Here is a 16149-nt window from a genome sequence, read left to right on the forward strand (position 1 = left end):
CCCTTTAAAACTATTCCATTACCTTTAGATTCAATTTAAAAATGATCTGTCTAGATCATGGAGAAAGTTATGCTTAAGTAATTGTGAAATTACAGAAAGTTTCTCCCCAAATTTGCCATTTCTCATTTATTTTTATAGAGGAAGTACTGTAATAAGTATCTAAATATTGTAATTATTTAGAAGGTGATTATCCTGCTTATTTGTTTATAATATACTAGGTCTTCATATATATATATATATATTGACTGACCATTGGAGAAAGATTTCTGTCAGTCGGTTGACTTTTGGGCACCAAACCTGCCAAACAATGCCATCAGAAAGCCAAGATCCAGAATGTGCTGTCCATTGTTTGGTAACAGTCTTTAGCAGTATCTAAGCAGTAAATACAGGTCTGGTTGAGCCCCAGGTAATGCTGTTCTCTCACTCACCAGATCAAAGTCACGAAGTAGGAAGAGTATCTGAGCTTTAAGAGGCTAAAGGCTGACAATCAAGAGTTATTAGATCAAAAAAAAAAAAAAGATAAGGGAGAGGGCCAAATTTGGGCCTTAAAGCGTCCTCTTTTGTGCAAAAACATGTCAGTGGATTCTAGAACAGTACTTAAGGGACCAGGAAAAGGACTACCTCCCTCTGGTGGTGTGGAATCAAATATCACAGATTAATTCTTCTTTAATTGTAGAGGAAGTAAACCTCCTGATATCTAGCTTAGAGGAATGGAAAACTTAAAGAGAACCCTCTGAAAATTAAAACCTGTTAAGAAAGCAGATTTCCAAAAAGAAGTTCCCTCCTGTGAAGAGAGAACACGATATGTGGGAAGATAGCAGGTATGGATTAATAATGTGTTTCCCCCAAAGGTATCACGTCACTGGTAGATGTTAATTTTGGAGTTCTATTACACATACTTAGAATCTTTATGTAATAGGAGTTCCAACTGGCACTTAATCTGCAATGTGGACATGTGTGGGCATATCTGAAGAAATGGAGGGTGGGCAGGCCTGAAGCCAATTTGCACAGAGACTGCGGAGCCTATGACAGAAAACACATGTCATAAGAGAAGGCAGAGTCCTGCATGAACTTGACCTACAACAAAGCCACCATCATAGGAGTAGAGGGGTATTTTCCATTGTTTCACAAAAATACCTATAAAACACTGGGTTTTATAACTAGCACTGCTCTGTTACTTTTTACAAAGTGTGACTCTTCAGGGAAAGGAAATGTTTATTGTGTGAACAGAACAATGTACAGCTTTGGAATCTTGTGAAGTCCAGAGCTTCAGTGACAGCAGGAAATAACAGCTCCTGGTGGGTGATGGCAGTGCCTTAAGGATATGACAGCATCCAATGGATGCCAGCTGGGGACTATAGTCTTTTAGCAGAAAACAGTGCTAACCAATAAAGTAATACCCAGCAGATGCTAGCCGGGAGATTGCTGTGTCTAGCCAGAGTCGGTGAAAAGCAGAACAGATGTTGTTAATATGAAGTCATTTGAGACCTGGGAGTAGCGGCTGCTTCACAAGGTACCCAGGTCTTGTGGAAGCAGGTAAAGAAAAAATCCAGTGGAACTTGGGTACCACCATCAATTGGATTCTTTATGTCCCAGATAAGGCGTGGGAAAGGCCATAGCATTTAGATTTTTGTCTTCTCCAGCCTTCCAGTTATTTAGTCAGTAGACTGAAGCTCCTGCACTCAAACCTCGTTTCTTTTCTCTCCCATAATATAGGTGTCAAAATGAAGTTGAATTAACAGATGAATGGATAAACAAAATGAGGGGCTATCCATACAACAGAATATTATTCAGTCATATAAAGGAATGAAGTTCTGACACATGCTACAACATAGATGAACCTTAAAACGTGCTAAGTGAAACAACAAAAAAGTATATGATTCCACTTAAATGAAATATACAGAATAGTTAAATTCATAGAGACTGAAAGTAGAGCAGAGATAACCAGGAGCTGTGGGGAGGAGGGAAAGGGATGTTATTGCTTAATGGGGTGACAAAAAATTTTTGGAAATAATAGTGATCATTACACAACACTGCAAATGTAGTTAATGCCACTAAATCGTACACTTAAAATGGTTAAAATGGCAAATTTTATATACATTTTACCAAAACTTTTTAAAAAGTAAAAAAAGACATTGAGTTTCAGCCTTGCTTGAGGAGCAGAGAAGCAGGATGTTGGGCGATGATTAGCAAGAAATCATAGATTCTGAGTCAGAAAAGACTCAGACATTAAGTCCAGCTCTTGATTGGCACAGAGTCCTCTTTACTGCCTCCCAAGGAAGAGCCCAGCCTCTGGCTAAGCACCTACTCGCTCATGACTAGATTACTCTTACGGCAGCATTGTCTACCCCTATAATGAGCTCAGTGTCTTTGCAACTCCCCCAAACTTCTTGGTGGTCACAGTGGCACTCAAAAGGAAAGCAGACTGGCGCAAAGGCAGAGGGTGGTGGAAGAGCTTAGGAGCAGGGTACACGACCCACCAGCAGCTGGGATCTGGGACGGGGCTAAAATGTTTTCTAAAGACTGGTATCAAGTGTAATTGAATACCAGGAGGAATAATTGCCTACTCAGAGAAATGGGTATTGTCTAGGAATGAAGCAATAGCTTTGGCAGAATCTAATATTGTACTGAAATTAGTTGCTTTGTTCATCTGTGCTATACATGCTGCACATCTTTATACATGGGCTGTTGACGAAAAACAGATGAAGCATTTTCTCTCAGGAAGGCGTCAGCTGGGCTTCAGCAGCACTTTTTTTAAATATATATATGTATATATATTTTATTAGTTTAAAGTATAGAGTACATTGGTTAGACATTTACATAGTTTATGAAGCAATCTCCCCGATTACCCTATCTTCCCTCTGGCTCTACACTTAGCCATTACCTTACAGCTGTCTGCATTCCCTATGCTGTACTCCCCATCCCCGTGACCCTCTATCAACTACTAATTTGAACTTCTTTAAAATCACATGGACAGACCTAGAGGCGATTATGCTGAGCGAAATAAGTCAGAGAAAAAGAAATACTATATGATTTCACTGATATACAGAATCTAAGGAACAAAAAGAACAAACGAATCAGCAGCACTCTTGAGTGACAGTTGTGGTGGCAGGCAAAGACCAGTGGTTAACAATCATTGACTGATAACTGATGTTAGAGGATTTTGGCAGCAGGCAGGAGGAGGTGAGGACTCAGGTACGAGACTGCTACAGAAGAGCAAAACCATGTGCTAAATAACCAGTTTTTCCCCACTGGGGTAGTGCAAAGTCAAAACAATGAATAGGAGTTCCCCAGCTACTGTCTTATCCATCTCAGGAGTTCATCAGAAAAAGTACCCAGAATGTAACAACCAAAGGAGGCTTAATTTTTGTAGCTTTGGGGGAGGTGAATAATTTCTTACAATTGAACAGTTCTTTACAGTTTACAACACACTTGCATTTTTGTTTCACTTGATCCTCACCCAAACTCCACCAGGAAGGGAATATGTGATTTCTTCATTGTTTAGATGAGTAAGCTGAGGTTTAGAGAAATTTAGTGACTTATCCAAGATCACAGTATAGGTGTTTAGATTCAAGCTCTGTTGCTTTTCCTATTACCGCACTAGCTAGTTCATAAACACTGGATTATTATTAGCCAGAGACAGTCTGAATTTCAGACCCAGAGACAAATCAGCTTGTAAGTACCTGAAAATTCTAGGAACTAGCAAGAATAGCAGATTTGGGGCTATTTAAGAAGATATAAAATTTTATGTTGGGAGAAAAATACAGAATTAATGAATATTAAAAGGTGTCCAGTGTACTAAGTTTTTCTCCTCCCCTCTTCTCCTCCATTCCCTCTCTTCTCCCTTTTATATTTTTGCTCCAAAAGAATCTTTTGTTTTCTGAGTTCAATTTCAGTGCTGTATGTGTTGGTAAAAATGAATTCGTACAAGTGAGGATACTGACTCTGGGTGCTGACTTGCACTTTGCATACGGTGGGGGTACAGAATATGTTGCACTGGCATCAAAAGTGATATTCTGGGAGCACTTGAGAAAATCTTGAAGTTTTCCAAATGTATACAGTTACACTGTCTCAATGGCTTGTGACTCAGTACTTTCGCTAAAAACTGCTTTACAGAACTGTGGTACGTACAGTTTTATTGTAAAGGAAGCAAAGCTGTGATTGCAACCATATCCTCAAGTTTGATGCTCACTATTGTTCTCTTTCGTTTCACCAAAGGGCCTTAGTCCTTTTCTGAACACTAACAGCGGAAGCTATTAGACAGATTTCTTTTCCAGTGCCTCACACCTACATATGTATAAATAGATAGATAGGCAATAGTTTTAATAGTTCTAAAGGAATTTATCTGAATGCATATCAAAGTATATAAGAAATGGCCTGAAGTCATCCTCTTATTTCCTCTAAAATCAAACACTTTACTTACATAATTCCTCAGAAACACTAAAAAACTATAGCGGCAAGCCTGACTATTTAAAGACACAGTTGTGGAGAGAGCTAAGTTTGTGGATTGTAAAGAGTGTGCTGGAATTCTAGACAACAGGATAAGAATCTCTGAATCATCATTCCTTAGAAGCTGCCAAAAACCCTTATGCCTTTATTAAGATACTCCCCAGCATCCGATGGGCAGAGTATCTGTTTATAAGACACCTGAGAAGCATGTGCTCCAAGCCTTGGGTTGGGGCAGGTAGTAAAACATATTGGAAGCCTTGCTTAACTCCCAGGATGATGCCTCTCCCAGTCCCATACTCTTCTCAACGGACTTTCCTGGTAGGTAAACTTATCACCCATTAGAGATGGGGGGCTAGGAGGAGTACATTGAGACCCACTTTTCAATAAAATGTCTTCTCTGAGAATGAATCTTTGAAATGTTACCGGAAGTCAATGAAGAAATGAAATTCGTCTTATAAAAACACATTTTAGAAATATAGTAACATGAGTGAGACAAAGCTGTATGAGAAGAAATTAGGTAATACTGTGGTTACATTCTTCAGGCATAAAGCTGTAATTTAGGATCATCGTATTATTTCAAAAGCCATAGTTTCATCTCATTTTACTCCTTTTGCTATCGCCTGGGTCTGATAGGGATAAGGACCTCATGTATACGTATCTCCTGTCACTCCCTCTCCAGGTTGATAATGGTTAGACTGCCAATCCTCATGAAGTTTACAGCATTTTTGCTTAATATTTACAAATCTTTTCCCTCTCTGCACCCATGCCTTTACAATGTGTTATGGCAGATTCTCTTGTCAAGAAGTGAAGTCTATTTCTCAGTCTGGGTTGGCCTGTGATTTGCTTTGGACAATGAGACATTAGCACACATGATGCACACACAGGCTTGAAAATCAGTTATGCACTGGGGCTTGCTCTCTTGTTGCATTTGTCACCCTGAGAACACCATGCGAACAAGCCCAAGCCAGCCTGCTAAAGGATAAGAGGCCATGTGGAGGAGAACCGAGGTACTCCAGCTAATAGCCAACCAATTGCCAGACTTGTAAATGAGGCCATCTGGAACTTGCCAGCCTCTCAGCTGACCTGGCAACTGACTGCAGACATGTGAGTGAGCCCAGTCAAAGCCAGAAGAAGAATCACCTAGCCCAAATTTCCAGCCCACGAAATTGTGAGCTAAACAAAACCTGATTGTTTTAAGCCATAAGTTTTGGAATGAGTTGTAATGAAGGAAAACCTAACGGATACATTAAATTATACTATATTTGGTGGTACCAGGTAACACTTAAAGTTTGAGAAAAGGTTCTCTCTGGGCCTAATTCTATCATGGGTTCTCTCTGGTATTTAATGTCCCTCCTCTGTACTTAGTTTTTCTACTTGAAAGAAAGTAATACTTTTGTGAAGTTCAGTTATAATTCTAATTCAAATATATGTACATCACAGTTTTCATATCTTCGTTTCCTCTTTTCTCTTCAATGGTTTCACCAGAACCCACTATGAGGATCAGATTCTGATACACATTCTTTTCCGATGAGATAATAACATATAAGTGCATAAAAAACTCCAAAGTGTCATACGTATGAGGTAGCATGGTTACTGCTTCACAATGAATAGAGTTATATAATTATTATAAGAATTAGAATGGCTCTCTTCTAAGAGTTACTTTTTCTTATTGGTAGTTCCCTGTCCGCCTGGTCAGTAGCACCTGGTAGAAAGTTTCCAGACTTACCTGAGACTTAAAGTAAGTTTCCTGTGGCGTGGCCAGAACATCCGCAGATGCAATGTCTAAATGCATGAGTGTCTGCCGAAAGGAAGGTCGGTTGCGAGGTTTACTTTGCCTAAAAGTAAAAAAAAAAAAAAAAAAAAAACAGCTTGTGCATGTCAGAAGTTATGTCCAGGAGGATAAAGATTTTATTCTACTTTATAAAAAAATGTCCAATTTATGAAAACCATTTTTGACTGCATGCATTGGCTATATCTCAGGCAGTGTTGATGTACTGACAAACAAAAATTAAATATAATTATGACATACTTCTAATAAGGAAATGGAAATCTCTAGGATCAGTGATCTGTTTGATGATAATAGTCCTTTAGTGCTGGTAAAGTAATAATAGCTATCCTTTAGTAAGGCCTACTATTTCAAGATATTCAAAATTCTTTTTTTATAAATAGTTCCAAGGTTCTCAGTCTTTACACTACCAGGTGATTCCAAATACACAGTAGAGACTTCCTCGTAGTTTTAGAGAAGTTTTAAATCTGGTTTTGGGGAGAAAGTAAAAGAGAATACTAGAAGAAATATATTGCTTACCATGTCTGTTTCATAAGGATTTTGAATCCATCAGGGCAAGTGGAAGGAACTGGAAGATGCAGGCTATTGCTTCCAACACCCCAAATAATGGCTGAAGAGTCTACATCTTTGTAAGGGATCTCTCCTGTCAGCAGCTCCCAAAGCACCACTCCAAAAGACCTACCATAGTACCGGGAACATGCACAGAACACATTTCTCAAAGACCGATTTGTATTTTAGTTATTTATTAATTTTTAATCAAATGTATACCCAGTTTTAAAATTTTAATACTGCTACAAGAAAAACAGAAACAGCTAGGAAAGCTCTAAAAAAGTAACCAATCCTATCAGATATTAAGACATAATGTAAGGCTTCATTAATTAACTCTGGTGTATGAATAGATAGTCAGACTAATGAAATGGAATAGAAATCCAGAAATAGACCAAATACATATAGGAACCGAATATATGATAAAAGTGACATAATATCATGGAGAAAGTGATTATTTAATAAATGCTGTTGGGACAACTGGGGGAAAGATTAAATCTATACTTCCTCTTACATCAAGCTAAATTCCAAACGAATCAAAGATTCAGATGTGAAAAATGAAACCATAAAAACCTTGAAGAACACATGGGAAATTGAAAAAAAAACTCTTAGAGTGGTGAAGGCTTTTCTAATTATGAAATCCAGAAGCCATGAAAGGAGGAATTGATAAGTTAAACTGTACTTAAGAGAAAATCTGACATGGGAAAAAAAGTCCACCATAAGCAAAATAACAAAATGTGAAAAGTACCTCTAATTCATATATTCAAGAGGCTAATCTTCTTAATATATAACATACTCTTATAAATTGATAAGAATAAAAATCAGAAAGCTTAGCAAAGGATAAGAATAGCTCACAAATAAGAAATTACAAATGGCTTATAAACATGGAAAAATGTACAACCTTTTTTTTTTTTTGGTATAACCTTTCTTATAAGAGGAATGCAAATTAAAACTGCACTCAAGATACCATTTTTTTTAACCTATATGGTTAGCAAAAATCCCAAAGTTTGTCAGTGAAACTGAGAAAACATTCTTATACATTCCTGTTGGGAACAAAAATTGGTATAATCCTTAAAGAAGACTTGTTGGTAATAATTATCCTAATTACAAATGAACCTAACACTTCTACTTTATCTTTTTTACTTTGGTGTTACATACAATATTAACATTATTTTTGTTTTAAGTCTAAAAATTATTAGTTGCCAATTTAAGAAAGGAAGAAAAGCAACTACAGGGAAATACACTGTTAATAGCAAATATACTGTTAATATAAGATTCAGAGGAAAAATTGATAACGATTTTTAAAAGGCCAGAAAAAAAAAAAAAGAATAGCCCAAAGGGGCCATTTAGTAAAAGGACAAACAGCCCTATATGCATCAAATAGGTCTAAAGCACATGATTGTATCACATCAGTATATCACTGATACATATGTCAGTGATATATATATAAAATGATGTTCTGAGTTACCAAGCATAGGTAAACTTTATTTAATGTATTTTATTCAGGAAGGTGAGAATTATGTAATACATTTCAAAAAGACTTTTACACTAAATGGTTGTTTGAAGAAAACTTTCTGTTTTATAGAAAGGTTAGCATATTCTTCGAAGGTCCCCCGAACTGATGATTTACTGAATAGTCACCCTAATTCCTCTCCCAATCCTTCTTACCAGATACCATCATAATGGGTAGTAGTACCTCAGCTAATAGGAGACTGCAAGCAACCAGAAATGAGTAACACTAAAGAATCGTTTGGGAAAGTAGAGGTGTTGAAGGAGGAAAGTGCTAATAGGGTAAAAGTTGGCACAGATGGTGCTACTCACCATATATCCACTTTTTCAGAGACAGGTTCATTCCGTATCACCTCTGGAGCCATCCATGCAACTGTGCCAGCGAAAGACATCTTGGTACTTTTATCACTGAGTTCCTTAGATGTACCAAAATCTGAAATTTTTACTGCATCTGTGTGAGTCACTAAAACACTTCCAAAAAAAATAAAGAAAACATCCAAATCGTTAGTACTAATGAAAAAAACATGACTCAAATTGGCAAATGAAGACTTTGTTTGCTGGTCTCTACCTTGTAGAATTCAGCTTATGTGTTTCAATATCACTAGGATGTTAACTACACCCTAGAAACAGCATCGTCATTCATACTTGTGAGGCAGCATAGCATAGTGGGCCTTTACACCTGGGTTTATCCTGCCTCTACCACTTGCCAACTGTGTGACCTTTGCCAATTTACTTAATTCTTTTAAGCCAGTTTTCTCAATCTGTAAGACTGAGACAATTCAGGTCACATTATTTTGTCCCAAAATTCAAAAAGCTCTGAAACCAGTGTATAAATATTTTTTCATATGTATAAAGCAAACTCACTTTATTAATCTCATTTTGTGTGACTACCGTGGGTTTGGCTACAGACATATGGATGTGGCTGATTATAGGATACCACCCCAGTCTTCACTGGGGACGTAATGTCATGCGCTATGTTACCTTTCTAAAATCATCTGACTCCAAGAATTTTGGATAAGGGATTATGGGCCCATAATAATGGCCGTATAGAATTTTCATTTGAATTAAATGAGATAAGTAAAGCACCCATGCTCCATAAATACTGGTTTCCACCCTTGCCAGTCTCAAACAACCCACTAAGAAAAACACTTTTTTTAAAAACACTATTTAAATGACGGCCAACTAAAATCATGCATGGGATCATGACACTAGGGATTTGTTACCTTAAAAGGCTGATAAGTATCCTGGGATTCCACTAATGTTGATGAAGAAAAGCAGAAATAAATTTAAGCTTAAGTAGATTCACACAACTCATGTTTTAATTTTCAAGGCAGTCATCTGAAATGTGACCTGGGGTGAACTGCTTTTGCTAGCCTTAAGGAAGAATACAATCTGGTACCAGTCAAATCCAGCATATTAACATCCTCACACACTAGACTAAGTCCACTTTAAATAACCTGTTTAGAACTTTAGAATGTTAATGAGTTAGTGTTTCAGAGGCTTAATGATATAGAGACCTATATTTAACAAAGAGAAGGCTTAATACTCCAACAGCATCAGAATCAAGGTGGTTAGAAAATAGGAAAGTTCTCAGTCTACCTCTTCCTTTTTCTGTTTCATCCAAGGGCTTCACATTTGCCACACTCCCACCAATATCAAATAGCTCTCTATTTACCAAACAGCTAAGTGCTTATAATTGCTTTAGAATACCTTCATCCACAGCCAACCTCTGATTTTGCATCTGATATGTAAGATTCACATAATTTAGGAATTTTGATTGGATGATGTTAGTCTTGGTGAAAATGCATAAGGATTAAAAGATCATAGGATATCTGAGATGACTGGAGAGTTGATGGTATCATATACCATGAAAGTCAGAAAATGTGACAAGCCCCTTTGGTGGAGGGTGGTGAGAAACACTGGAAACTTCCCCTTCTGCCTCTTTGTGCTGCTCATTATGGGACCTGCTGGCATGATGAGAGGGAATGGACATGGGAGGAGACTAGAGAAGATACGACATTGAAGCTTTTGTGAAATCTTCTCTGAGACAAAGTTTGGGTCACGTAGCCTAAAGATTTAATGTAGGTAATAAAGTTTCTTTACAGCAAACCAGATTGATCTTTGCCTTCTCAAACTTTGGCACCCAAAGAGGCCAAGGCTTCTGGGGTATCAGGGTGGTACTGAAAACAGGGGGGAAAGTTTACTGAGTAACCAACTTACTCTAATGTTCAAATGACAGGAGTTAAAGAGAGTAGCATGTGATTTTATATATTCTAAAATTTCCTGACTTCTTCCTTGAAAATTAATTCTCAAGGAATATAAGGTGGTTAAAAAAGCGATCAAAGAGGACTTCAGCAAGAATTTCATGTACGGTGTATGTAGTGAATGACAAAAGCAACAGGCTGAGTTAAGAATGTACACAAGGAATGACTACCATATAATAAAGTTATTTGCAAGGAAAGCAGAAGATAGTTGTTCAATGAGCTAACGGCTATAATAAATACTGTTGAGACTATGGTGGTAAATAACAGCTGCTCTGAAGTTTATAATCAAGGACTAGATTTGTGTCTTCATGGAAAAGAGGCAGAATTCCTTGTGAATTCTTCACCTTCACATGAGGTAGGGAGCAGTGAGGTAGGGAGCAGTGGTCTTTGGTCCAACAGTTCTTGGTTCAAGTCCTAGCTCTATAACTTTGGATTCCGAGCCCTAGTTTCTCTTGAATAAAATAAGAATAATGATACTTGTCACATCTATCCCACACAGTTTTTGCCAAAATCAAAGCAGACGTGATAATGGATATTAAGAAAATGTTGTAAACCATAAAAGCACTATGCTTTTTGATATTCTTTAATGCTTTTTAAAAAAGATGAATCCTCTGCTTCTCTATACTAAAATGTGATGAGAAATAATAAAAATAATGTTTAAAAATAGAAGCTACATTGAAATATACTGTTTTATCAATTCCTCCTTTTCTTTATGCAATTTGGGGAACTGAATAAACACTCCCTTCATGGTGGTTATCGGTAGGAAAGGAGCCATTTTGAAAACGGAGATTACAAGAGATAGCTCTGCTTCTCTTAAATAACTAGTTTCCATTTTTCTTATGGACACTGTAAACCTTATAACTAATTATATCCTTCTTTCCTTAGACTCTAGGAAGCTCAAAACCAAATCTGTAGTCCACCTTTAACAACTGTACAGACTCTTATGGTATATATTTTGTGAACAAACTTTAGTTCTAATGTTTTTATTTTCTCTTTGCCTCTGTTTCTTAATCATTCTTATTCATTTTTATCCTGTTGTTTATATTTTGAAACCCATTTAAAAAATATTTTTGCACTATACTAGGAAAACAAGCCTTAAGTGAGGAAGTATGGCATTAATTATTCAAGATGATGTAAAGTGAGTACTTCAGACGATAATGAATTTTGTTTCATAACTGTACAATTAAAAAGCAACAAAAAGAGAAAACTAGTATCAGGTGCTTGGATATATCTTCCATATAGGTAAGTAAGTAGGTCAATAATAATCCAAAAGATATGCAAATAGAATTACCCACTGTGCTGATTCAAAGTGAACTAAAAGTATGATGTCTGAAAATATCAACTATGGTTGATAGATTTCCTCATTTCAAAGCAATAAAACAAAATGGCTCACTTAGGTGATTTGAGATCACCTAAGTGATCACCTAAATTTTTAAATAAAATTTAAAAATACTCACTTAGGTGATTTGAGATCACGATGAATAATTTTGTGAAGATGCAAATAATTCATTCCACTTGCAATTCCTGTGGACCAGTCTACTAGCAATCGAGGCGTGATTTTCCTACCAGCTCGCAAAACCTCATAGAGCTGTCCATGGGCACAGTATTCCATGATGATGCAATAACATGGGGCCTGAGTACAAACACCCCTTTCAAGAAAACACAAACATGTACATAAATACACACATAGATATAAACATACATGTATGCACATTTATATTTTAGGACTAGTTAATAAATTTCATCATTAAGACCAGTTCTCTATATAAATTATTTTTAAAAAGCATATAGATAATTGGTCCTGATTCTTAAATTAGCATTAAAACTTTTCTAGTCTACACGTTTCTCCATATGCACGTAGACAATGTGAATTTGTTTTGTTCACTCCAGATATCTATATGCTGTGTGATATCCACTGCTTTTGCAGTGGGACCATTTCATTCTGGGACAAAGAGCACTCTTTCCTGAGGCTTTGTATGGGCTGGACATTGTGTTGCTTAAGCTTAAGAATAATTTAAATATCTTCCTTTTAAAATTAAGTAGAGGGTTTTATAAATAGTGTGCAGAAAGAGAGAATTCAAATAAAATATTGCTATTTTTACTATTATTTGTTGAATTTTAAATTAATCAAATTTAAAACAACTAACTAGACCACGGATAAAAAAAAAGTCAATTTTCTCTATTATTTGGTCTTTAAAAACCATTTCTATTTAAAATAAAAATAACATTACACAATGTAGTCTATATTTATGCAGCCTGTATGTCCAACACTTCCTCCATCTTCCATGAAACCTTTCCTGATCATTCCAGTCCAAAAAGATCTTTCTCTTCTCTGAATTCCTATGCTGCAGAGCAGCCATTTATTTATTTTTTTAATGTGATCTTTCTCTCCTGATACAGATTATAGTCTCCTTGAAGGGAAAGGTATTCAAGTTCTTTTTTCTCTACCACAAGGTCTAGACATTCACAGCAAGTTCTTAACTTCATCCTAACTTTCTTTGCCAATAAAGCCTTCAAACGAACATATGCAGAGGCCAGGGGTAGAAAGAAGGGCGCTAACATGAGAGAACATCTTCTGTTTGTCAGGCATATTTACAAGTTTATTTAATTCTTTCACTTAGTCTGCCCCAAACCATTGTAAGATAGATATTACCTTTTCCATTTTTATAGCTAAGGTTCAAAGAGGGAAAGTGACTTGTCCTAGATCAGACAACTAATAAGTGTCTGAGCTGGGATTCAAATTCAGTCTGTGTAACTTGAAAGCCATGCTCTTTCCATTTACTACACCACACTGCCTGCCTCCCTTTTACCTTTCTGACTTCTGTATAAACAAGTATATTAGGGATTCCTATATTAATATTGTTACTTTATAAAAGTGAGAATATTCATACAAATTCTAAATCACAGCTTTGTCCTGAGGATGAGAAAAGAGAAGAAAAATTACCATATGCAATTATCTGTAAAAGAGATTTGGTCCTATCCCTTAATGGTCTGTATGCCTTCCTTCTAGAAAAGTTATTGAGAGTAGTCCACCTACAAGACACCCAGCTAAAGTCCTCATCCAGGTATCAATTCATGTCCTATCTCTTAGGCTGCCATAAGTCATGAAAGAATTTAGAGGCCATGTCTTGGAATCACGTCAAAGTCTCGTAGAAATTAAATAATTAGTCTTCATTTTCCACGCTTTGATGTGCCTGTCACACACCACAAAGCTATTTCTATTACTCTCCATCATTTTCTAAGCTACCTAGAATTCTCATCTTGATTTTTAATAAAAGATTTTTTTTTTCAAGTTTCTGTTACTTGACTTTCAGGAAACCTCAGTGGAGCACAAGCATACAGCAACTACAAACATAAAATTTAATTTTCATTACAGAGAAATAATGAGTAAGGCAGGTATAGTGTAATATACTTAAGAATAGCAAAATAAATATTTGTTTGAAGCTACTCAGTATCCTAGTCAACTATGTTTTAACTTGTCACACAAACAGACAGAAGGGCCTAACAGCGATATATGTTATGCACTTCTTTCCTTTCCTGACTGACGAATGAGAAATAATCATTCCGTCAGCCCTGTACTATGACAAGGCTTCTTAGTAGCTATAAATAACAGCTCTATAATCACTTCAATTGCTACCTTTTCTTCCCCTTCACACTTAATTCCATCGGGAATAGTCAGGTTAAGTTTTCTTAAAAGATTGCTTTAAAAATTGGAAGAAAAAAATATATAGTATTGTTTCCTTGATCTTTCCCTTCTGTATATGGTTCTTAGTAACTTCAAAAGAAGCTGTAAGCACAGAAACCAGTATCCAGAGACGTGCTAAAATCTAATCTTGCCTTCTTGTCTTCCAGACGGTCCTGAATGATTTATTGGCCAAGTAACACATGGCACAGATGGCTGCAAACATAACACTGCACAATGCCTCAAGAGCATAGTGTAATGGGCCAGGGACACAGTCTCACCATTGTTTTCCATGTAGAGGTAAAGACTATTCAAGCATCTTCAGCCTAAATAGTTGGGTATCAGCGTGGCAATATTTGTCCAAAATGCTGAAAACTGCTTATGAAGGTAGAAAGGTCAGAGGGTGAGGTGGGGGAAAGGAATAGAAAGAAAAAGTAAGAAACAAAAGAAAGGAAAGAAAAATAAAGCTTCTCACATCCATCTTCTGAGGACACAATTCTCACATCCATCTTCTGAGGACACAATTCTGGAAAGCCCTCTTACCTGGGACACACAGCTTATTTCATTACAGGAGCCCAAAAGGCCATGCTAATCTATAGAATGTCCTGTGTCTCAAACCCAGCGTCCTAGTGATCTAAGCTTAAAAGTTAAGTTAAATGGAAGTTAAATGGAAGGCCCTTCTTTCCATTTAGGATGGTGCAGCACACTGGGATTGATGATCCTCTCAGTGAAGTAAAATGAAAGAGGCGAGTCTCTAATAGTCTGCGTAAAAAGAATCCTCCTATTGTCTTTTAAAATTGTAATCTTTGGGAAGATTAGAATTGGTCTCTAGAGCATCTTGTTTTGGTCTCACATCCTCTCAGTCCTTCTAGGGCAGCCACTGATAGATTCACCACAGCAGCTGAAGCTCTCTCCCATGCCCTCTGCACGGATGTTCCTTCCATAAGGAAAAAAATACAAGCGCTTCGTTTAGTGTCCCAGTTGGATGCTTCTCTTCTTTTCACACTGCTTTTCCTTTCCTTAACGGGTCTTTGAAAATCAAAACTCAACCTCATTACTCATTTAAACTCATTCTATAAAATTTGCATCTAAGGTTTCTATTCCTTACTTTGGGGATATTGTTCTAAATAAAGATTATGACATCGCATATTTAGCTTTATAATGAAAGTTTTATCAAGAAAGGATCATTCTTGGGGACTAGAAGTTCCTTCTAGTTTAGGGAAGGGGGATTTATAACCTATTCCACTTTTAACTGTAGCCTCATTGGTCATAGTATTTTTCAGAATTGAAATATATATACATCAAATATACCAATCGAATATATGTAGCTGAAGGAAACTGGACTTTGAGTGGTAAACACACAAAAGAATATACAGATGTCAAATTATTATGTACACCTAAAAATTATATAATTGTATTAACCAATAACGCACACACACACACACACACACCAAGAAGCTCTAGTTTCTAAATTTTCATCCCACCTAAAGGCTATTTTTTTTTCCTGTTCTTTACCTTACTTCCTCTAAAGCCACTCCCCATTTATTGGTTCAAGCCTAGGGCAACATTTAAAGGCTGGTAAGAGAGGGAGCTCAAGGGAAAGGTATAGGCAGAAGAGATTACATATATCTAGACCTCGGCACTGCCAAATTTGGTAATTTCCACGAATTTATTTTTGAGCCTCCCCCTGCCAATATTATGAAAATAATGGTCTAAACTATAACAATCTTGAAAACAACTACTTTGTGAAATAAAAATAGCACATAACTATCATCAATAACTCTACTATCACTAGATTTAGAAAGCTGAGTGTTTGGCATTACTCGAAAAGGGATCTAGCCATGTCTGATCTCGGAAGCTAAGCAGGGTCGGGCCTGGTTAGTACTTGGATGGGAGACCACCTAGGAAGACCA

The 16149-nt window shown here is 36.7% G+C and overlaps 1 protein-coding gene across 1 annotated transcript in view; it reads right to left on the bottom strand.

Moving 5' to 3' along the window:
• The window catches only part of MAP3K13 (mitogen-activated protein kinase kinase kinase 13), a 142412-nt gene that overhangs the window by 14218 nt on the left and 112045 nt on the right, over window positions 1–16149 (bottom strand). The window contains exons 5-8 of the mRNA XM_023525599.1: window positions 12012–12203; window positions 8603–8761; window positions 6755–6913; window positions 6138–6284 (exon numbers count right to left, since the gene is read on the bottom strand). Coding sequence (XP_023381367.1) covers window positions 6138–6284; window positions 6755–6913; window positions 8603–8761; window positions 12012–12203 — 657 coding nt within the window. The remainder of the gene's footprint in view (window positions 1–6137; window positions 6285–6754; window positions 6914–8602; window positions 8762–12011; window positions 12204–16149) is intronic.

The sequence above is a fragment of the Pteropus vampyrus genome, unplaced genomic scaffold (genome assembly GCF_000151845.1).
Source record: "Pteropus vampyrus isolate Shadow unplaced genomic scaffold, Pvam_2.0 Scaffold14, whole genome shotgun sequence".
Classification (NCBI taxonomy): domain Eukaryota; kingdom Metazoa; phylum Chordata; class Mammalia; order Chiroptera; family Pteropodidae; genus Pteropus; species Pteropus vampyrus.